Below are 23,101 nucleotides of genomic sequence, written 5' to 3'. Positions count from 1 at the left end.
TATATTTATAAAATGGAAGGACTCATTAATATCTTGACTAAATCAATTTAATATAACTTTAAGATAAATATATATAATATTAGCTAACTGAATTACATTATTCTCAAAACATTAAAAATTAAAATACTAAAGCTATCTTTTGTTTCTTTACTATAATTTCTCCCTATGGTTATCTACTAACATGCAAAACTAAACAAATAGGTTATTTTCTTTTGTTCAAACATCATTCTTCATAGCATTTACCACCATCTAAAAATAAGATGAACATTATTAACTTGTATTTTAACATGTGTTAATGACTTTTCATTTTTAGAGAAGTCATTTAGCAGAATCGGAGACTGTTTTGTTTAGCATTACATAACATAAGGGAAATGTTTTTCATTTCCCCTTCTGTGCTAAAGACCTGCAGAGACGGACTAGAAACATAAAATTTCAGTGCCAAGATAACAACACAGAAGACACATTTTTAGTAATACATCTGCATGAAGACATCATGGCAAAGCAAATATGAACATAAATATATTAAAAATAATTTCAACAAGTGGCATGTTACCTGGGTGGAGCTGGTGGCTACCGAGATGCAGTCAATAAAGCTGTGTCTTCGAGTGAAAAATGCAACTATCTGCTGCCAGCGTGAAGGCTCTGGCTCAGCCTGCAGTTCATCTGACGAGCCCTTTTTTGCCCAGTGTTTCTGCTTTGGGCCTACTGAGCCATGGCTAGAGCTAGTATTGCCTCCCTCGACTGGCGCGAGAGTACAGAAGTGTGTTGTTTCCGAAAATGTAATTCATCTCTGCAGCCCTGCAGGTGGTTGCCAAGCAGTCTTACTTCTCTACCAGCTGCTGAGTGGTGAATGATCGGTAAAAACTGCAGCTAGAATTACAGCAGCATCACTTGTAGATCAGGGAAAATAAAAACCTTGAGAAATGATGCTCATTTTCTCTGTAGTTTCTTCCTATGAACGAGCTTGTATCTTCCTTCTGTACCTGTTAGCTGTATGATGGCTGAGTTTATTTTTGCAGACAGAAAAAGACGACATAAGGTGGATTTTCTTTCTCGTGATTATTTTTTCACCAGCGTCTGCAGGAACCAAAAGCTGTTCTTTTGTTAGCTGATAACTAGACGGACTGAAATCCAGGAAGTGAGGTCGATTAGCAGGTAAAGAAGGATGTTATAAACACTGGGCTACCAAGACCCTTTGGGGCTGACTGATTTAACGCATTGGGTGGAGAAAGCCCGGGTTACTAAGTTTCAATCAGTGTAGAGTAAAATCCAATGGCATCTTCACTGCTTACATAAATTATAAATATGAACTGAATTTTAAAATACAAGGTTTCTTTCTGCTAACAGCTCTCATTGTTTAAAGTAATTTCATTAAAAGAGTATCTGCTATTCACAAATTTTGACATCATAAAGGATCTTACATTATTTAGCATTGGTTTTTAAATTGTTTGAAGATACCATGTGCTGAATTCTGAGGATCTAGTGTTAGGGAAAATATGTTTATAATACATATAATATATATAATACATATAATACACAATCATTTTATGAAGTATAATGATTTTTAATATTTTGATTACTGTGTCTACAACAGATTGATCAGCAAAATATATACATGGCCCCTGGAGCTTTTATGATAAAAGAACTGTTAAGAAGTAATCAGTACCGTCTGTTTAATATATCATAATCAGTAAGATTACAAGATTACGAGTTTACACAAAGAGAACACCAATAATTTTTATATTATAAAACACTGTACAAATGTACTCTGGCTCATAAATACTGCTTGATTTCTAATAAGCATTTTTTAATCTGTATTTTTCCTGTGTTTTTTCATCATAGCAGTTAACCTTAGAACTGACTAGTGTTTAATATAAATTCTTTAAATTTTTTAAAATTTAGTTTACGTGTATGTGTATATGCCACGTGTATGCAAGTGACCAGGAAGGCCAGAAGAGGGCATCAGATCATCAGATCCCTTGGAGCTGGAGTGACAGGTGATTGGAAACTGCCTGTTATGGGTGCTTGAACTCAACCCAGGTCCTTTGGAGGAGTAACACATGCTGGTAAACAATGAGCAATCTTTCTAGCCCCCATGGGATGGTAGTTAAAAAGCTCCCTAAGTAACTCTTAACACCTTCAAGTTCAAGAAGTAGATTCTGAAGCCTAACCTATGCCATGCTACATTAGTATATGTTACAATATATGTCCTCTTTTTAAAGTATATATGAACAAAAGTGCTACTTGATAATGATTGAGTGAATCAATTTTTAGTCCTGTATGAATACACCATAAATTCCAGGTCCAGTCATGAGCATTTTTCAGATGTGGACAAAATCTTATTTGTGCACTTCACAGCAGCAATTAAATGTTACTACTGGACACAGTATTGCAAGCCACAACCTTCAGGTCCACTGCAAATCTGGCTGGCTCCAGAAGAAAAGATGCCCATATTATCTCTTTGGTGCCTTACTTAGACATGTCCCCCCAAAGAGCTGAGAACTGTGTGGGAGGATTAGGGATAAGATACTTTACCAAAGAGATTATAGCAGAGTTTGGGGTTTCTTTCCAAGGACTAGGAAAGCAGCTTGCAATCTGTGGTTCTAAAGAGATTAATTCTATTTAATTCCAGTAGAGGAATATAACAAAACACTAAAAGCGGACACAGATCTAAGAATCCTCTTTGAAGGAAAGAATAAGATCTCCTGAAAAACGAAGTTTTATTATGGACAAGGTATTTAATAAAGAACTCATTAATACATACAGAGAGTAGTCAGTTTGATCCCGAAATGTGTGCCATGATCCATATATTCTGACTAACACCAAGAGAAAAGAAAAACTAAACACAACACTGAAGTTTTGATGTAGTCTTTGATATTGTGGATTATTATGACAAAGACACTGAACACAAATCCCAAATGCAAATAAATCTACTTCCTCAACTTGCAAACAGTAATACAGACACAACAGCAATCCTTTAGTGTACACAGACTTATCCTAGAAAGCCAAAGCACTTCAAAGTTGAGAGATCACATCATTCTACATTTCTCAAAAGCACAAGTATGCTCTAATATATAAATTTCCTATTCAAATCTATTCAATACACAATTTCCAATTTCTCAAAAAGCTTCTGTATGAAAATGTCTTCTTATCCAAAGTACAAAAAAATCTAGGCTCTAGATTAGGTCATCCACTGCCCAAAAGTATACGCATACAAAACAATGTATGTATCAAAATCATAATTGGTTCCACATAATTTGATTGGGATGTAGAAGACAATCAAGAGTACTTTACAAGAACCTTATTTATTCCACAAGAGAGCTGAAAGATGAACTCCACTAAAACAGAATTTAGGTTCATTACAGAAAAACTTGGGAAGCTTATTTAAAATAGTGAATAAAAGTAATATGCAGCCTAAAACAACAAACCAAAATAACTGCTGTCAACATCTTAGGGTATATGGAAATGAACCTTTTATATAGTTTAGTGTTTCCTTTAAAATGATTCTTTTGTATGTCTGCATGACTCTCTGTCTGCCATGTGAATGTTCGTGCCTATGGAGGCCACAAGAGAGGGCTTTGGGTCCCCTAGAGCTGGAGTTAGAGGTGGTTGGGAGTCACTTGATGTGGGTGGCTGGGAACCAAACTCCAGTTCTCTGGAAAAGCACAACGTGCTCCTAACCACTTAGCAATCTTTCCAGTCCCAACTTTTTCCTTTCACACTAGAATTCTAACCTCACAACTGGAGAAAGCTTAATTTAGGAAGGTGAACTACACACACACATAAACATCCATATCCATGTGGTGGCTCCTCTTGGTTGTTAACTACAGCTGGAATTAACTAAAGCTCAAGCAACCGGGCAACAGTGCAGGATTATTCTTAGTCAAATCATCTGCAGTAGGAAGAGCCAGACTAAAGCTGGGCCCCACCTCCTGGTGGCAGCCCTACCAAGGACATGGAGAAGGAAGGAAGCTTTTGCTCTCGGCCTGCTTGCTCTTCTCACTCTTGTTGCCAGGTCCATTCCTTCACTGGACACTTTAGACCAGCTGAGATATTCAGCTTTGTGGACCAAGCAACTATTAGATTCTTCAATTTTCTGTCAGGAGACAGCTATTGTTAGACTAGCTGAACCACAGCTTTGTAAGCATATATATACATTCTAGCAGTTCTGTTTCTCTGGAGAACCCAGACTAGTTCACACACACACACACACACACACACACACACACACACACACACACAGTAGCCCTGGCTGGAGTGGAACTCATACAAATCCGTCTGCCTCTGTCTCTGCGTGCTGGGACTAAAGGTGTGTACCACTTATACCCAGCAAAGTACATATTAATGATCATTATACAAAACTTGAATATCATAATAAGCTTAGGAGTGTAATATGTCTTTTAAACAGAAGTAAAGATAGTTCAAAATTACACAGACTATCAATTATTTGCATACATATTTCCAAACTTACAAATCAACCCAGAAGCCTTTATGTATAATTACAAAACAAAATATTAAGTAATCTTAGTAGACAAAGAGTGCTATTTATTTAGAAAAGCAAACACACAAAGACAGACACACACACAACTCTCATTTAATAAATCCCTTCTGTATGAGCACCACCTTGTGGTCAAACTGTATACAAATTACATGGTCTTAGTTTAAGGCCACCCCAACAAGAAACGAAAAATGAAAAAAAATTTACATGAAAAAATTCCTTAGAGCCGGAAAGACAGCTCAGTGGTTAAGCACACGTGTTGTTTTTTCAGAGAATCCACATTAGAGTCCCAGTGCTCAAATCAGACAGCTTTACAATCAACTGTAAATTACTCTAGCTCCTGGGGATCCAATACCTCTGGCTCCGGGGAGGGGGGAGGGTGGGTGGGTGTAAGGTTGGGGGAGGGGAGTGGTTGCGTGCATGTGCTTGTGTGTGCACGCACATACACAAACCCTGACATACAAATGCACACAAAATTTTTAAAATATTTAAGAATGAAAAATCCAACACATATATTCCAGGGTTGTAAAAATGAGTTAATTTCAAAATTGCTCATTATTTACTTGAAACAGGAATATATTCTTACAGTATTCAGTAAAAAGGCTTATATTAGATTATATACCTTCTTCTGTAAACCCATGTTTGATAATTTTTGAAAAACTACTTAGAACTACTACATGACTTCCTTCCTTCGGCAACATTCTCACTACTACTGATGGGATGTGTGCAAGTAGGAGGGAGGCTCGGTTTAGGGTCATTACTTGTGCACACACCCTTCTCTATCTTTTATTGCAAGTTTCTCCTAACACTATTTATGTTGTACATGCGAGTTGACACAAACTTCCCTTGCCATTAAGAAGAGACACATGTGGATGACTCTGTTTCGTGCATGCCAATGCGGTTCCACACAGACAGCAAGGGCCCTTCATTGTCACTCCACTTAGACGGGACCTACTTTGAAGGCTGAATCTCTGTTTAATTTACTTTCTGACTATTTTCCTAGACCTCAACTCACCGTTTTTAGGGTCCTGATACTACAGTCCCTGAATTTGTCCACTATGTCCTTTTTATTCACACTGGTATTTTTTTTAGCATTATATCACTAATTTCTTTATTGAGATGTTTCCCAACATTAGCCAGAAAGTCCCCTTTCCAGTTTCTTAACTGATAAAATCATGAACTTTCGATCCCTGCAACTTGTCAACAGTTGAGTAATGAGAAGGACGAAGCACCACCACCTCAGAACCTAACCACACAGCATCCATCTCATGTGGGCAGACCCTGCCCCCCAGGAGCCCTCTGCCATACCCCTCTTTCCTAACAGGTACCCTGGTTCTCCCCTACAGTACTTACTCCAGGGTTGTTTCTAACCCTGACTTGGCTTTCTTTAACACCTTGTTTAAATGTCAATTTTCTTATGTAATGTGATTCCTCCTATTATTTTATAACATACTGCGAGGGTTAGTTTTAATTATCAACCCGACAGAGTCTAGAACCATCTGGGAAGGAAGTCTCAATGAGGGACTGTGGATTATAATGGCCCATGAGCATATGTGTGGGGACTAACTTGATTAGTGGGAAGATCCATCCACCATAGGTGGCACCCTGTTCTGGGCACCCAAGTGAGCAGAGCACAGTGTGCGGGATTCCATAGCTTTCTGGTTTGACTGTGGATGTCATGCGACAAGCAGCCTCTAGTCCCCATGCACCCTGACTCCCCTGCCATGAGCTGTAACCAGCAATTCTGAGCCAAATAAGCTCTTTCTCCCTCGGGATGCTTGTCAGGGTGTTTACCACAGCATCGGAACTGATACGGCATAATCATGCTACATCTAACTTCCCATTAAAGGACTAACCACTGAAAGCTAAATTATGATTACTCTAGAATACCTGTTTATGTTTTTGAGGTATAAGCAAAACTGTTATCTAGCAATTATGGCTTGGATTTCTTTGTTTTTGATTGTTTTCAAAGACAAATTATCAGGTCCAGGCTGGCCTCAAATTTGAAATCCTACTGTCTCAGCCTCCAAAGTACTAGCATAGCAATTGATTTTTTAAAGGATAATCATCTATTAAATAAATTTTACTGTTTTCTTATGGTTTGAGGATTTGTTTTGTTTTGATCAAATGTAAGCCACACCAGCCCCAAACTCACTATATAGACAAGGCTGGCTTTGAATTCGTAATCCTCTGGACTCTGCATTCCAAATGCAGGATTACAGGCATTCAACACCATGCCTTCTGACTCTGAATTGTTTTTACTTTTTTTTTTTTTTGGTTTTTCGAGACAGGGTTTCTCTGTGTAGCTTTGCGCCTTTCCTGGAACTCACTTGGTAGTCCAGGCTGGCCTCGAACTCACAGAGATCCGCCTGGCTCTGCCTCCCGAGTGCTGGGATTAAAGGCGTGCGCCACCACCGCCCAGCCTTGTTTTTACTTTTTTATCATTAGCTATTGTTCGAATTATGAAGACTGAAGCAGTGCCTAGTCAATATTCAGCTCAGTCAATCAATCTTATTCAAAATACTTTCCATAACTGCAGAAATAATAATTGGAGGAAGCATTAACTAAAATAAAGGATACATGAAAAGCCACATGGGGGCTGAGTGTGGTGGCGCACGCCTTTAATCCCAGGACTTGGGAGGGAGAGGCAGACGGATCTCAGTGAGTTCAAGGCCAGCCTGGGCTACAGAGTGAGGTGAGTTCCATGACAGCCAGGGCTATTATTACACAGAGAAACTCTTGTCTCAGAAACAAAAACAAAAACAAGAACAAAACCAAAACACACACAGAGGAAAAAAAGAGCCACAGGGATGCCTACTATTTTGAAAGTCAATTTAAAAATATAAGTTAACAACAATGACAAGTGTTAGAAGGGAGATGTCCCCAGTGGCTGGATACTCCTAGGAGCCACTGGCTAAAAAACAAAAGCCCAGTGCCAGGTGTGGGATAGCTCTGTGTACTGGTGGTCTAAGAAACAAAAGCCCAGTGCCAGGTGTGGGATAGCTCTGTGTACTGGTGGTCAAGGAGCCCCAAAGGCCCCTGAAACAATACAGGCTCTTGCCACTGCTCTCTTGGCTGTCACCAGAACTACATCCTAAGACCTTACTGCTGAAGATACATCTTGGTCATAAGAACAGAAATCAAGCTAGAAATGAACTGGAAGCATTCATAATGCTAGAAGGAATGCAGGCAGCTAGGGGAAATAAGGTGAACAGTGGTCTTTTGTTTGTTTGGTTTTTGTTGTTTTTCGAGACAGGGTTTCTCTGTGCAGCCCTGGATGTCCTGGAACTCACTCTGTAGCCCAGGCTGGCCTCAAACTCTGAGATCCGCCTGCCTCTGCCTCCGGGTGCTGGGATTAAAGATGTGTGCCACCACCGTCCAGCTAACAGTGGTCTGAACTATGAGCTACAGCACCAACTGCCAGACAAGATTTGACCACTGGTGCAACGGCAGCATGATTGGTGGGGCGGGGTGAGCCAACTCCTCTCTAATTGGATGAGTCCTGATCCACCAAAGGGAATCCATACCTGATACTGTACGTCTGGACAGTAACCTTGCCCAGAAAGATCAGAGGCCCTTGGAAAGAGTTTACTACTACTGTTTATCTATACTGACGTGGTATGGAACTACCTTCTACACCCTTATGTTTATAACACAGATAAATGCTACTATTACCTTCAATCAGAGAAGCTTCTCTATGCAAAGAGCAGTGGTGAATGCAGAGACTCATGGCTGCTCAGGGTGCCAAAAACAAGGGATACTTGTGTCCTCAGCCCTAAACAGGATGTTTTTCTTTCTTTTTTTTTTTTTTTTTACATTTTTATTGTGTACATGTGTGCCATGGTACATATGTGGAGGTCAGAGGACAACTTGCAGAAGATGGTTCTCTACTTTCACCATATGGGTCCCAGGGATCAAACTCAGCTCATCAGCTTGGCAACAAGCACCTTTACCCACTGAGTCATTTCACTGGCTCTAAAGGAGATATTTATAACCCCCATCCAAGGTTCAGGGAACATTGTAGAAGAGGGCATGGAAAGAACATAAGAGCCAGAAGACAAGGAAAATGGTTGTAAAATATTATCTCCTGGACATGGCACAGCTATTACAAATAATAAATGTAGTCTGAAAGAAAACGGCCTCAAAAGGAGTGGCACTTATTAGGAGGTGTGGAGGTGGGCTTTGAGGTCTCCTCTATGCTCAAGCCATGCCCAGTGAGACAGACACTTTCTGCTGCCTGTGCAAGACACAGAACTCTCAACTCCCTCTCTAGCACTATGTCTGTCTGCCCACAGCCATAGTGATGAGAATGGACTGAACTTCTGAACTGTAAGCCAGCCCAATTGAATGCTTTCCTTTACAAGAGTTGTGTGGTCATGGTGTCTCTTCACAGCAATAGAAACCATAACTAAGACAGGAACTCACAGTAGTTATGGTTGTCTGCACTGGGTCTGTGTAAGACTGGACTTACCAATATCAGCCAAGGACAGAGGAGGAAATCACTGGGGCATTACCCCTCCTTGCTGAACTAACTGGTTACTGATAAATTTGAGGGGAGGGAAATCATTGTCTTCAATTGTGTACCCACTGGTAATCCTGCGAGGTTCCACTGAGTATTCCAAACCCACGGTCACACAAATGGCCCTAGCTGAGCTTAGGAGGTCACAAAAACAAAGGAACAAACATAGGATAGGGACTTACAGCTCCAGGAGGGGACTGTCCACAGGGGTCAGGGATTAAAAATACTCACAATGCATTCTATACATGCATGATATTGTCAAATAACAAATTTAATCAATAATAATAAAAACCAGACACCGAGTTGTACAAATTCCTTAAGAAATGCTTTGCTTCATTACAAACCACAATACTACAAAGGCAGAAAAGGCCCCTGCATTGGCTTTTTCCTTTAAAGAGGTTATTAATCTGGTAATTGGACATGGTATATTATATAAGATCATGTTTCCCTGCTGAGTTCCCTATTTCATCCCTTTAGAATCTATCCATTTTAAGTTTTAAAATTTTTACTTTCTAACGAAAAGCAAAAGAAATTCTGTTGGTGGAATATTTTAACTAGGCAAAGATATGGTGCGTTTGTTTCACCTTGCCTGCCTGAGGTGCCTGATTAGTCTAATAAAGAGCTGAATGGCCAATAGCTAAGCAGAAAAAGGACAGGTGGGGCTGGCAGGCAGAGAGGATAAATAGGAGAAATCTAGAAATCTTCGGAAAGAACAGGAGGAGGAGGAGGAGGAGGAGGAGAAGAGTGGAGAGAATAAGGGAGATGCCCAGGGCCAGCCAGGCAGCCCCCAGTCAGAAGACACAAGAAGCAGTGAAAGTAAGATATACAGATGGAAAGAAAAGTAAACAGTCCAAGGCAAAAGGTAGATAAAGAGAAACAGATTAACTTAAATTAAAAGAACTAGCTAGAAAGGAGGCTAAGCTAGGCTGAGCATTCAAAACTAGTAAGTCTCCATGTCATGATTTGGGAGCTGGTTAGTGACCCAAAAGAAAAAGCTGGTATAGAACTCTAGTAATTTTACCCCCTTTTCTTTTTTAAACTTTATTTTTTATTTTTTTTTAAGATTTATTTATTTATTATGTATACAGAAGAGGGCACCAGATCTCATTACAGATGGTTGTGAGCCACCATGTGGTTGCTGGGAATTGAACCCAGGACCTCTGGAAGAGCAGCAAGTGCTCTTAACCTCTGAGCCATCTCTCCAGCCCTAAACTTTATTTTTATTTTATGTGCATTGGTGTTTTGTCCACATCCATGTCTGCATGAGGGTGTAGGATCCCCTGGAACCATAGTTACAGGCAGTTATGAGCTGCCATGTGGGTGCTGGGAATTGAACCTGGGTCCTTTGGAAGAACAGTCAGTGCTCTTAACTGCTGAGCCATCTCTCTAGCCCCCCTTAATTTTATCTTTATCCACTCTTACTATTTCATCCTTCAAACAAGTATTTTATGAGGTGACTGTCACAATAATTTATACACAGGTAGGAAAAGAAATCCTCCAAATTATTGCAATTATATCATAATACAGTCTGTCAAATATCAAGAACTTGTGAAAATGTTATAATTTTGACTCAGTAATCTGAGTTCTAGGAATCTATCTTAAAGAAATATCCCCATACATCTTTTTATCCGAAGACTACTCACTATCTCTTTACTTCCCCTAATAAAAGGGAAACAGGGAGAACCCCGCTTGACCAGAGGCCATGCCAGCCGCCAGAAGTCCAGGGAGGCTGCCCGCCATCCCCTACTCTCTTGGTGCCCCTCCCCCAGCACGATCCCCAATCCACCCTCCCCACTCCTCATCACTGCTTCCCAGCCCACAATTTGGGGCAGAGACCCTCTGACCAACCAGAGGCCATGCCAGCTGCCAGAAGTCCAGTCTCCAATTCTGGTAGAGACCCCCTGCTCAACCATTAAATGAGATCAAGGGATACAAATTGGAAAGGAAGAAGTCAAAGTATCGTTATTTGTGGGTTATATGACAGTATACATAAGGGACACCAAAAATTCTTCCAGGGAACTCCCACAGCTGATAAACACCTTCAGGGAAGTGCCTGGATACAAGATTAACTCAAAAACAAAACAAAACAACAACAAAAAACCAGTAGCCCTCCTATATACAAATGACAAACGGACTGAGAAAGAAATCAGGGACACAACACCCTTCACAATAGCCACAAAAATATAAAGTCTTGGGGTGATGCTAGCCAAGCAAGTGAAGACTTGTATAACAAAAACTTCACACATTTGAAGAAAGAAATCTAAGAAGATATCAGAAGATGGAAAGACTTCCCATGCTCATGGATCAGTAGGATTAACATTATAAAATGGCCATCCTACCAAGAGTATTCTACAGATTCAATACAATCTCCATTAAAATTCCAACACAATTTTTTATAGACCTTGAAATAACAGTACTCAACCTTATGTAGAAAACCAAAAAAACTAAGGATACCTAAAACAATCCTGAACAAGTCTAACTGGATGTCTCCATGTTGAAGAACACAAATAGATCTGTTGTAGAATATTATTTTAAGGTGTGTTATTTTAGTTTATGTTGCGTTTGTTTAACTCGGTGAAGCTGTGTTACTGTGCCTGCCTAAAACACCCGATGGTTTAATGAAGAGCTAAACGGCCAATGGCAAGGCAGAAGAAAGGATAGGTGGGGTTGGCAGGCAGAGAGAATATATAGAAGGAGAAATCTGGGAGGAAAGAGAGAGAAAGAAGTAGCCAGAGAAGGGGCCAGCCACCCAGCCAGGGGCCAGCCACCCAGCTATAAAGCAAGTCACCGAGTAAGAGTAAGATTTACAGAAATAAGAGAAAGGTAAAAGCCCAGAGGCAAAAGGTAGATGGGATATTTTAACTAAGAAAAGTTGGCTAGAAATAAGCCAAGCTAAGGCCAGGCATCTATAAGTAGTAAGACTCTGTGTGTGTGATTTATTTGGGAGCTGGGTGGCAGGCCCCCCCAAAAAAGCAAAAACAATAACAACAAAGATCCATACTTATTAGCCTGCACAAAACTCAAGTCCAAGTGTTTCAAAGATCTGAACATTAAACCAGATAAACTGAACCAGATAGAAGAGAAAGTGGGCAGTAGCTTTGAATGCATTGGCACAAGGAGACAAATTCCTGAACAGAATGCTGATATCGCAAGCACTAAGATCAAGAATTAATAAATGAGACCTCATGAAACTAAAAAGCTTTTTTAAGGCAAAAGACACTGTTAAAGGGACAAAACAGCAGCCTACGTAATAGGAAATGATTTTCAGCAACTCCACATCCAATGGAAGACTAATATCCAAAATATTAGGGAAATGCAAATCAAAACTACTCTGAGATTCCATCTTACACCTGTCAGAATGGTTCTGATCAATAACACAAGTGACAGCTCATGCTGGCAAGGATGTGGAGCAAGGGGAAGACTCCTCCACTGCTGGTGGGAGTGCAAACTAGTACAGCCACTATGGAAATCAGTATGGTAGGTCCTCATAAAATTGGGAATTGATCTACCTCAAGACCCAGCTATGCCACTCTTGGACATATACCCAAACGATGTTCCATCTTACCACAAGGACACTTGCTTAACTATATCCTTAGCAGCTTTATTCACAATAGTCAGAAATTGGAAACAACCTAGATGTCCCTCAACCAAAGAATGGATAAAGTAAATGTGGTACATTTACAAAATGGTGTATTATTCAGCTATTTTAAAAAATGACATCATGAAATTTGTAGGCAAATGGATGGAACTAGAAAAGCTCATCCTGAGTGAGGTAGACCAGATGCAAAAAGACAAACATGGTATGTACTCATTTTTAAGTGGATATTAACTGTAAAGTAAAGGATAATCATATTATAATCCACAGACTCAGAGCAGCTAGGTAACAAGGAGGGCTCAAGGGGGAACACATGGATCTCCCTGGAAAGGAGAAAGAGAACAGACCCTGCCAGCTGACTGCGGGCAAGTGAGTGTGGGATCAGGTGGGGGGTGGAAAAGAGAGTATAGGGAGAGACAATTGGAAGTGCAGGGCAGCGGGGAGGGGGTGATGTGAAAATCTAGTGCAGTGGAAACTCCCTAGAATCTATGAGGGTGACTCTAGCGAGGACAACTAGGAATGGAGGATACAGAGTCTAAACTGTCCACCTTGTGAAACCAGGCAAGGCTTCCAGCGGTGGGACTGGACACCAACCCAGCCACAAAACCTTTGACCTACAATCTGTCCTGCCTGTAAGATGTGATGGAGCAGGCCGGGCAGTGGTGGCGCACGCCTTTAATCCCAGCACTCGGGAGGCAGAGGCAGGCTGATCTCTGTGAATTCGAGGCCAGCCTGGTCTACAGAGCGAGTTCCAGGATAGGCTCCAAAGCTACACAGAGAAACCCTGTCTCGAAAAACCAAAAAAAAAAAAAAAGATGTGATGGAGCAATGGTAGTTCAGAACTCCTGACTAGTCTAATTTGAGGCCCATGCCACCAGAGGGAGCCCATGTCTGCCACTGTCTGGATGACCCAGGAACTGGAGACCCAGGGCAGAGCCAAACACAACTAGCAAATAAATAAATAAATGAAAATTAATGAATGATTCTTAATGATGATCTGCTATAATCATAGACTGGTGCCTTGTCCAGTTATCATCAGAGGCTGCATCCGGCAGCTGAAGGGAGGGAGTGGATGTAGAGACCTACAGCCAAACAAGAGGTGGAGAGAGAGTCCAGGTTGGAGGTCTCCATCAGATTTCTTCCCTCAGAGCTCTCACAGAAGAGGGGGAGGAGGAATTTTGGGAGTCAGAGGGGTCAAGGACACCCAGAAAGCATGGTCTGCAGAATCAACTAGCCGAGGATCATGGGATCTAACAGCGACTGAACTGGCGATCGTGGAGCCTGCATGGATCTGTGCTAGGTCCTTTGCATATAAGTTATGGTTGTTAGCTTGGTATTTTTGAGGGACTCCTGACAGTAGGAGTGGGGGTGTCTCTGACTCTTTTGCCTGCTCTTGGGACCCTTTTCCTCCTACTGTGTTGCTACAAGCAACCTTGATGTGAAGGTTTGTGCCTGGTATTATTGTATCGTATTGTGCCGTGTTCAGGTGATGTCCCTAGGAGACCTACTCTTCTAGGGGAAGATGGGGGTCGGAGAGAGGATCTGGGGGAGAGTGGAACTGGGAGGAGTGGAGGGAGAGGAAGCTGTGATTGTGATATATTGTATGAGAAAAGAACAAACAAACAAATAGGAAACAAATATTGCAGACTGAATATGTCCATCAAATATATTATAGTGTAAATATACACAGTACAAATATACTATGCAATCTGTTTCGATTACTAATCTTTTCCTTTTATTTGGGAGTAAAGGGAAGATCATGGTTTCTCTATGCAGCCCAAACCTGACTTTTCACTTGCAGCAGTCTCTCTCTAGCTCAGGCCCCAGAGGTATGAGATTACAAGTATATGGCACCATGCTGGGCAAGTTCTCTAAGTTTTGCTATTACGTATTAGCTTTAAAAACACTTGATACAGTACTGGGTATGGTGGCCCAGACCTGTAATCCCAGTAGCATTCGGGAGGCTGAGACAAGAGAACTGAAGATCCTAGGTCAGTCTGAGCTATAGAAAAGGTAAAGAAATGTTCTTTATAAGCAACACTTACAATAAACAAAGGATTCAATCAGAATATGGAGGGGAATGAATAACAACAAAGAAACAAACATAAAAACCCATTCACGCCGGGCGGTGGTGGCGCACGCCTTTAATCCCAGCACTCGGGAGGCAGAGCCAGGTGGATCTCTGTGAGTTCAAGGCCAGCCTGGGCTACCAAGTGAGTCCCAGGAAAGGCGCAAAGCTACACAGAGAAACCTTGTCTCAAAAAACCATTCACTTACAAACTGGTCAAATGATGTTCCATACAAAAGCAAGCAAAAATCCTAAGGAGGCAAGCCACAAAACATGAAACCTGACTGATGAGTAAGTATATCCTAGCTCACTATAAAAAGGGATATGTATATTCGAGACACAATATCACTTCAAAAGAAAAATAAGAACACTATGTATTTATTAAAGCCTTGCATCTTGCTTTTCAAAGTGAAAATTATACAAATATTGTAGTTTGGCACCATAATGGGGGAGGGGGTCATATGTCTGTCCTCTATTTTTAGCTAGCAATAACCTAAAAATAATTCAATACCAATTAAAAGTGAGAAAAATTATGAATGCATATAAAATAGAAAACTCTACATTGTGAAACTAAATAATAAGTTGTAGGAATATAATGTTGCACAAAAATGCAAGTTGATATATGAATCTATTAAACAAAGTTCAAAATACACAAAATAATACATTGATTATAACTCTAAATATGTAGTAGAACTTTAAAGGTAAACATCAAATTCAGGATTGTGATTAGGAAGAAAGAAGAGATCAGACCAAGACAGAAATTTAAAAGACTTATGTTAAGTGTTTAAAAATGAATTTGAAACGTTACTAAAAAGCATGAAATTCTTTAGGACTATAAAACTAAAGCCAACCCAAAGAGTGGGGAATTTACATGAGCTTGAACAATTATTTATAAACAAAAGTAACATCTAAGTCATAGCAATAAACCATAGTAACGAACAGTTATTATCCTACCTTTATTGGTGAAATATGAGAATGAGAAACAAATCCATGGACATTCTCTATCTCTGACAGGTTCTTCTCTGAGACATGAACCAATTCTGGACCTAGCACCTCATTAGTGACTTGTGGGGAAATGTGCTCTGGAGGAGGTACCTCTTCATCCTGATACCGGTATTTCTGTGAAGTAAAGAAAACTATTAAATATGAAGAAACCCTAAAACCAAAGGAAGCTTAATTCAAATAATGATCTTCATAACTATTCAAATATTAAACATAAACAATATAAAAGCATTTTGTACGGTTTATTCATAAAATTTGAGAGAAACAGGACTCTATTTTAAAAATCTTGATAAAGGTTTAAAAAACTGCAATATAAGTTTAAATATTAACTTGACCATTTCTTTCTTCCCCAACACTATATGTATCTCTAAAAGGCAGATGTTTGAATGAAGTCAGCACAAAAATCTGCTTATTTAGCTAAACTGGTCTGGTTTCTTGTTCTGTTAACTTGTACAAAAAAGAAAATAAGCCAGTCAGCCATTTTATTTAGAACTGAAAATTAGCCCAGCAGAAAATAGCATTTTCCTTTACCTAACAAAATAATCTTAATCACTGTGTGTGCATGGATAGACAGACAGACAGAGACACACTTCTCTTTTCTTTGCAATCTTTTCTGTTTGTTTGAGACAGGGTCTCACTCTGTAGCCCTGTCATCCTATTATTTACTTATGCAGACCAGGCTGGCCGCCAATATATAAGAGTCACAGGGATCTGCCTGCCTCTGTCTCCCAAGTGCTAGGATTAAAGGTGTGCACTGCCACGCCCGGCCCTATGCAATCTTTTTGTTGGTTTGTTTACTTTTATTTTATGTGCATTATGTTTTGCCTGCATGCATGTCTGTGTGAGGGTATCAGATCTTGGAATTACAGACAGTTGTGAGCTGCCACCTGGGTATTGGGAATCGAACTTGGGTCCACTAAATGAGCAACCAGTGCTCTTAACCAATGAGCCATCTCTCCAGCCCCCTGCACAATCTTTTTTTTGTTTTGTTTTGTTTTGTTTTTGTTGTTTTATTTTGAGACAGGGTTTCTCTGTATAGACCCAGTTGTCCTGGAACTCGTTCTGTAGATCAGGTTGGCCTCGAACTCATGGTGATCGATCTGCCTGCCTCTGCCTCCTAAGTGCTGGGGATTAGGGTGGTTTTTTTTTTTTGGGGGGGGGGAAGGGGGTTTGCAATCTGTTTTTAAAAGACTAACATAACTTTTAAAAACAAATTTACCTCACAACATATAAAAGTAAATAATAGTAATAGAAACTGGAAAAAAAAAAATAAGGCACATTTTCCAATCCAGGCTATGTTTGTTCTCTACAAAAAGTTAAAACAAAACACACTCAGATTACTCACAAATAAAACTAACAATAAAGAAAAAATAAGGTGCCGGGCAGTGGTGGCTTTAATTCCAGCAGAGACAGGTGGATATCTGTGAGTTCGAGGCCAGCCTGGTCTACAGTGCGAGATCCAGGACAGGTACCAAAACTACACAGAGAAACCCTGTCTCAAAAAACCAAAAAAAAAAAAAAAGAAAAGAAAAGAAAAAAAGAAGGTATAACAGGAAATAAAACAATACTCAAACTATTACTGGCCACTAAAGCTATTCTTATAAATTATTAGCGAAGAATAGCCAACAAACACAAATAAGTATGTTTAAAAGTCACACAAATAGGCCAATACCTTATAGGAAAATGCTCAACTTGTTTAATAAGCAGAAGAGGTGTCAGCATGAAGAAAAATGGGCAAAATTCATCACATTCACATTAAGAATCTTTCTGGAGGGTAGTCTCACAATGATTCAAAGGCTCTGAAAATATTTTTATTTCTCTGCCTAGTAATTCTACTTCTAGGAATCAATCTTAGAAACATTAGCAATGACACACATGTAGAAGAATGGAACTAAATTTCTATTTTTCACACTGCACAAAAATCAATTCCATGCGGAGGTCCCAACAGCTTTAAGGAGCCAACTTAGATATCCATCTACAGAGGAATGGACAAAGAAAATGTGTGCACGTATGCACAAAGAGAATTCTTTTAGCTATAAAGAAGTTTACAGGAAAATGAATGCACCTGGAGATAATAACTGGGCAAATAAAGTCAGTCTCAGGAGGATAAATAGTGCATGTTTTATCTCCTTTGTAGTTCTCAGACTTCATGTAAATACATAAAATCATGGAAGTACACATGGTGTGAAAGTATCTAGGGGACAAAGGTGACTAACAAGGAAAGAAGGGAAGTAAAGGAGGAGAAATACGCTCCAATGTACATCACATACTTGTATAAAAATGTCTTTGTTGGCCGGGCGGTGGTGGCGCACGTCTTTAATCCCAGTACTCGGGAGGCAGAGGCAGGTGGATCTCTGTGAGTTCGAGGCCAGCCTGGTCTACCAAGTGAGTTCCAGGAAAGGCGCAAAGCTACACAGAGAAACCCTGTCTTGAAAAACCAAAAAAAAAAAAAAAAAAAAAAAATGTCTTTGTTATGTCACCCAGTATCATTGTCAGAGAAAGCAAAAGAGTAGCACAACGAAAAGAAAGAGTATCAATGAAGAACACGAATACTGGCTGAATAAAAAATAGTGCCTGGCCTGGCAAGATATGCCCCCGATGTAATGTCCTCTGGTGAAAAGAGGGGTGTGAATGCTCTAACAGTAACCAACCACTTCCTGACTGCACTTCAAGTCTGCTACCCAAGATGGAACCTGGGCCTGGACCCCTGGGCCAAAAGCCAATGGCTGTCTAGGTCATAGTCCCTAGGGGAGAACCTAGTTCTATTATTATGCTAATTGTACATAGTAATAAACTGTACTCTAAGTTCTTATTGTTATACTCTTAACCCTCATCAGAGAAAGTTCTTTTCGTAGTAGATACCTAACTCAGTTGAGTGGAAACAAACTTTACTCATGGCAGATATGACACAAAGAAGTCACACTTGCAACTTTACAGGAGTTCCACCAAAGTCACATGTATTTTTAGGAGAAATACCTCCACCACAAGGACCTTGACTTCAGAGTAGTTTGGGGGGGAAAAAATTAAAAGTACCTATTAATAGATTCTCCCTGTCTCCCCCACTCCACCTCCCCCCCAAAAAGGCTAAGTAAACTATGATACAAGCATCATAGGAAATACTATGTAAGTTAAATCAAGTAAAAATGCAACAGGGCCAGGAGGTGATGGCACACGCCTTTAATCCCAGCACTCAGGAGGCAGAGACAGGTGGATCTCTGTGAGTTCGAGGTCTAGCCTGGTCTACAGAGCGAGTTCCAGGACAGGCACCAAAGCTACAAAGAAACACCCCCCCACACACCGCCAAAAAAAAAAAGGAAAGGAAAGGCTGAAGATATAAATTACTGAACTGAAAAAAGCATGTTTCAAAATTAGGTATTTATATTTTATAGAAAAGTTGTTTATATACATAAATAAAACACAAATACATTTTAAACATTTTAAGGCAAAACAATAGTGACTATATATACACTGAACAGGCATATAGATCTGTGCATTGTGTAAAAATGTGTATGTTCATACTCATGAATGTAGATTAAAGAAATTAACAATAAGAAATAAATTAAGTTCATTCTGAAAGACCAGAGAAATCATTTTAAATACTGTTTTCTAGTCACCTTTTAATCTATACATTTCCTCTTGATCTTTTATTTCATTTTCTTTTCTTTAAAATTAATTTATTTTTCATTTATGTATGAGTGTGTTTTGCCTGCATTTATGTTTGCAGTGCCCTTAGGGGCCAGAAGAAGGCAACAGGTCCTCTGGAACTGGAGTTACTGATTGCTGTCAGCAGCCATGTGGGTACTGGGAACCCAACCCACGTCCTCCTAACCACTGAGCCATCTAATGGTGTGTTCTTTCATCAGAAAGCACAAAATCTCTAGCTATTTATTTTTGTGATATTAGTACTTCTTGATACTTAGTGCTTAAAACAAGGCGTTCCCGGAGAAGGGTTTACAAAATGATGACAAGCTAACTTTTTTCACTAATTAAATGGAACGCATGTAAAAGTTACACTTCACCAATTATTTGGTAATTTGCTAGTATGATATATACAGAAGTAACAGGAGAAATGCTTGAATTTTTCTATAATTAGATTTCATTACACACAAAAATTGGTTACCACCCTCCTAAGATGACCCATAATAGCTCGCTCTCGCTCTCTCTCTCTCCCTCCCTCCCTCCCTCCCTCCCTCCCTCCCTCCCTCCCTCCCATATTTTCAAGCAGATTCTAATGTTCATATGGAATTACAAGGGACCAAGAATAGCCAAAATAAATCTCTGAACATTAAGAATGAGGGAAAAACTCACACCTGATTCTAGAAGTCACTACAGAGATACACACACACACACACACACACACACACACACACACACACACACACAAATGGGTGGGGGTGTAGGTGAGCTGGTAGCATGATCTAAATATTCAATACACACATACCAAAATACATGTGACATTGTTTATAGAACTAGAAAAAGGAACCCAGCCATTCAAATGCAACCACAGTCAAAACAGCCAAAGCAATCATCAACAGAACAAAGCAGGAGGCATTATGCTACTGAACTTGAAAGTGTTTTTTTGTTTGCTTGTTTGTTTTGTTTTGTTTTTTGTTTTTCGAGACAGGGTTTCTCTGTGTAGTTTTGACGCCTTTCCTGGAACTCACTCTGTTGCCCAGGCTGGCCTCGAACTAACAGAGATCCACCTGCCTCTGCCTCTCAAGTACTGGGATTTAAAAAGGTGGCCACCACCACCCAGCTGAAAGTGTATTTTAATTCAAATAAATGTTGAGGAAATTTGATAGTCTATGAAGAATGAAACAAAATCCCTGTTAACACAAATCAACTCAAAATGGATTAAAAACTTAGCTGTAAGACCTAAAACGATGAAACCACTAAAAGAAAATAGGGACAATACCTCAGGACATTAGAATGGCAAGGGAATTTTGCTAAGACCTCAGACAGGAAACAAGAATAGACACATGAGATTTCAAAGAAAAACCTGCTGCACAAGAAAAGCTGCACTCATGACTGAAGACAGGCTACAGAATAAGGAAAGTGACGGCTACACATTTAACACAGGCTCAGCAAGCAGAAAAAGAGAGTGATTTAAAACATGCAATAGTTAAACCACCAAATAACCCAATTTAAAACTGGGAAATGGACAGAAACAGACATTTCTTAAAATGAGGCACAGAAAAGGCCAAGAGGCATGTGAACCAGGCTCCACATCAGCAGCCAACACAGAAATACAAATCAAAGACACACAAGGTACCATCTGACTATTATTAGATGGCTATTAATAATGGTAATCTTTGTATGCTGTTGATGAGAATATAAGTAAGTATACTTACTATGGAAACAGTAGGGAAGTTCCTTAAAATTTTAAAAATAGGCCAGGCAGTGGCGGGGCACGCCTTTAATCCCAGCACTCAGGAGGCAGAGGCAGGAGGATCTCTATGAGTTCAAGATGGCCTGGTCTACAGAACTAGTTCCAGGACAGTGGGGCTACAGAGATACCCTGTCTCGAAAAATTATACACACACACACCTAAATAGAATTACCATATGATCCAGCAATCTCACTACTGGGATACACCCACAAAGTATGAATTTAATAAAGTCACCACACCTGTACTTGCAGGTTCACTGCTGCTGATAAATGGAAATAATTGAAGTACTGATTAACAGGTGAACGGGTAATGAAAATGTGGTGGTACATATACAGACAGAACGTTATCCAATAATAAAAAGGAATGGAATCCTGTCACGTGGCAACATGGATGGAACTGGAGATCATGCTAAATGAAGAAAGTGAAGCACAGAATAAAAAAGAGTACAGAACAATACATAACACAGAGCTTCACTGATGTGTGGACTCTAAAAGTGTGGTTTTTGTAGCAAAGCAGAACAGTGTTCAATTGTACCCTGCACTTCTATTTTGTGTCACGTATGTGGTGTGTATGTGTAAAAAGAGTATTCTTAAATAAAACGTTTATCTATTAATGTTTAGTGACCAGTTTCAAGGTAGCATTAAATACTATATTCCAGTAGTATGGGGACATATTCATTATTTTTCAGTATGTACAGAGAGTATGTACAAAGGTAGTTTCTGGCAATATTTATTTTCCTGAGGGCTGAAACAAAGAAGTAATAATAGATAAGAATTTAAAAATATAGTAGAAAATAAATAATAAAATGGAGTCTAAACCTGGTTTTGGCTAATTTTGTCAAAGAGACTTGAGAGAGAAGGAGTGCAGGGTGGGGTGGGGGAGTGAGTATGTTAGTTGCAGTCTGGATCCTATATGGTGTCTTGTTGACTTCTAATTTTTTGACTACTGATGAGCAAACAATAGCTGCTGAGAGACAATGAATTATAAAAAAAAACCTACTAAATTAAAGCAACCTATATATTTTAAAAAAATGTATGAACTTAAAAATGGAAGTAAAAAAAGTTATATTGGGGAAGAGGTTTCACTTTTGTTTCCACAGAAAATGAAAGGCTGTGGATTCATTCAAGTTTGATAGAGATCAGATTTGATCAGGAAAGACTCCCTTAAAATCCTGACTACAGATGTAAAGAAATAAACCTAGAAAAACTACAAGACAGGTGACATACATTTTACCTACTCAAGCATAAAACAAAAAAATCTTTGGCTGGCTTGTGCACAACACACAGTCCATACTTGCATTAATGTAGATATGTATGTTACCTTTGAAAGTTTGTGTGTTTTCAGAACAAGGGGACCAGACACCAATGAAAACAGGTGGCCCAGGTGATCTAACATCTCAGAATGCTTCTGTTGCAGTTTCCTCAGAATTCTACATCCAGAACAGCTTCAAGGCTGCTGGCTGAGATGGTCCAGCCTCACAGACTACTCCAGCCAGACTTCAGTTAAGCCGTGCACCCTCCCATTACACTGAGACTGGACAACAGCTAGCTCTCCCAGGACTTGATCATTGTCTTAATTTTCTCAGTGTCTCCTAAAAGATGTTGTTGCCCCCAAACAACAGGAAGCAGTCTAGAGAACTCAACATCCACATTCCCAAGAGATGGGGTGGATGGTTTTTGGTTGTTCGGTGAGTTATGGATGTTTCTCATCATTGGGGGGGGGGGGGCCCGGTTAGTTACAAATTGTTACTGGTCATAGTCAGGGAGAAAGCTAAACAAAGGTTCAATTTAGGGATCTCTTTCTGAAGGGAAAAAGGGGAATATGGTTTAGAAATGATGGGATAAAAGGGCAGATTGTTGAGTCTACTTTTGAACAACCATTAGTCTCAAATATTTTACATTGGTATGGATTTTTGTATACTGATATTAATTAAGGTTATTTTTGTTATACTGTATATATGTTTCTACTCTTGTTTAAAGTATTGTACCTATGCAGCTCATTTAAAAATGTATTAAGTTTTAGTCCTCGAA

General features: G+C 39.7%; 1 protein-coding gene across 16 annotated transcripts in view; it reads right to left on the bottom strand.

Annotated features, from left to right (window-relative positions):
* Positions 1–23,101, bottom strand: part of Dlg1 (discs large MAGUK scaffold protein 1) — a 207,644-nt gene that overhangs the window by 124,130 nt on the left and 60,413 nt on the right. For all 16 annotated transcript variants that reach the window (XM_052740547.1, XM_052740550.1, XM_052740551.1 and 13 more), the window contains one exon: positions 15,635–15,799. In XM_052740547.1, coding sequence (XP_052596507.1) covers positions 15,635–15,799 — 165 coding nt within the window. The remainder of the gene's footprint in view (positions 1–15,634; positions 15,800–23,101) is intronic.

Source organism: Peromyscus californicus, unplaced genomic scaffold (genome assembly GCF_007827085.1).
Source record: "Peromyscus californicus insignis strain IS unplaced genomic scaffold, ASM782708v3 Scaffold_16__1_contigs__length_79575227, whole genome shotgun sequence".
Taxonomy (NCBI): Eukaryota; Metazoa; Chordata; class Mammalia; order Rodentia; family Cricetidae; genus Peromyscus; species Peromyscus californicus.
The sequence above is the reverse complement of the archived record's forward strand: the minus strand, read 5'-3'. Positions and strand labels throughout refer to the sequence as shown.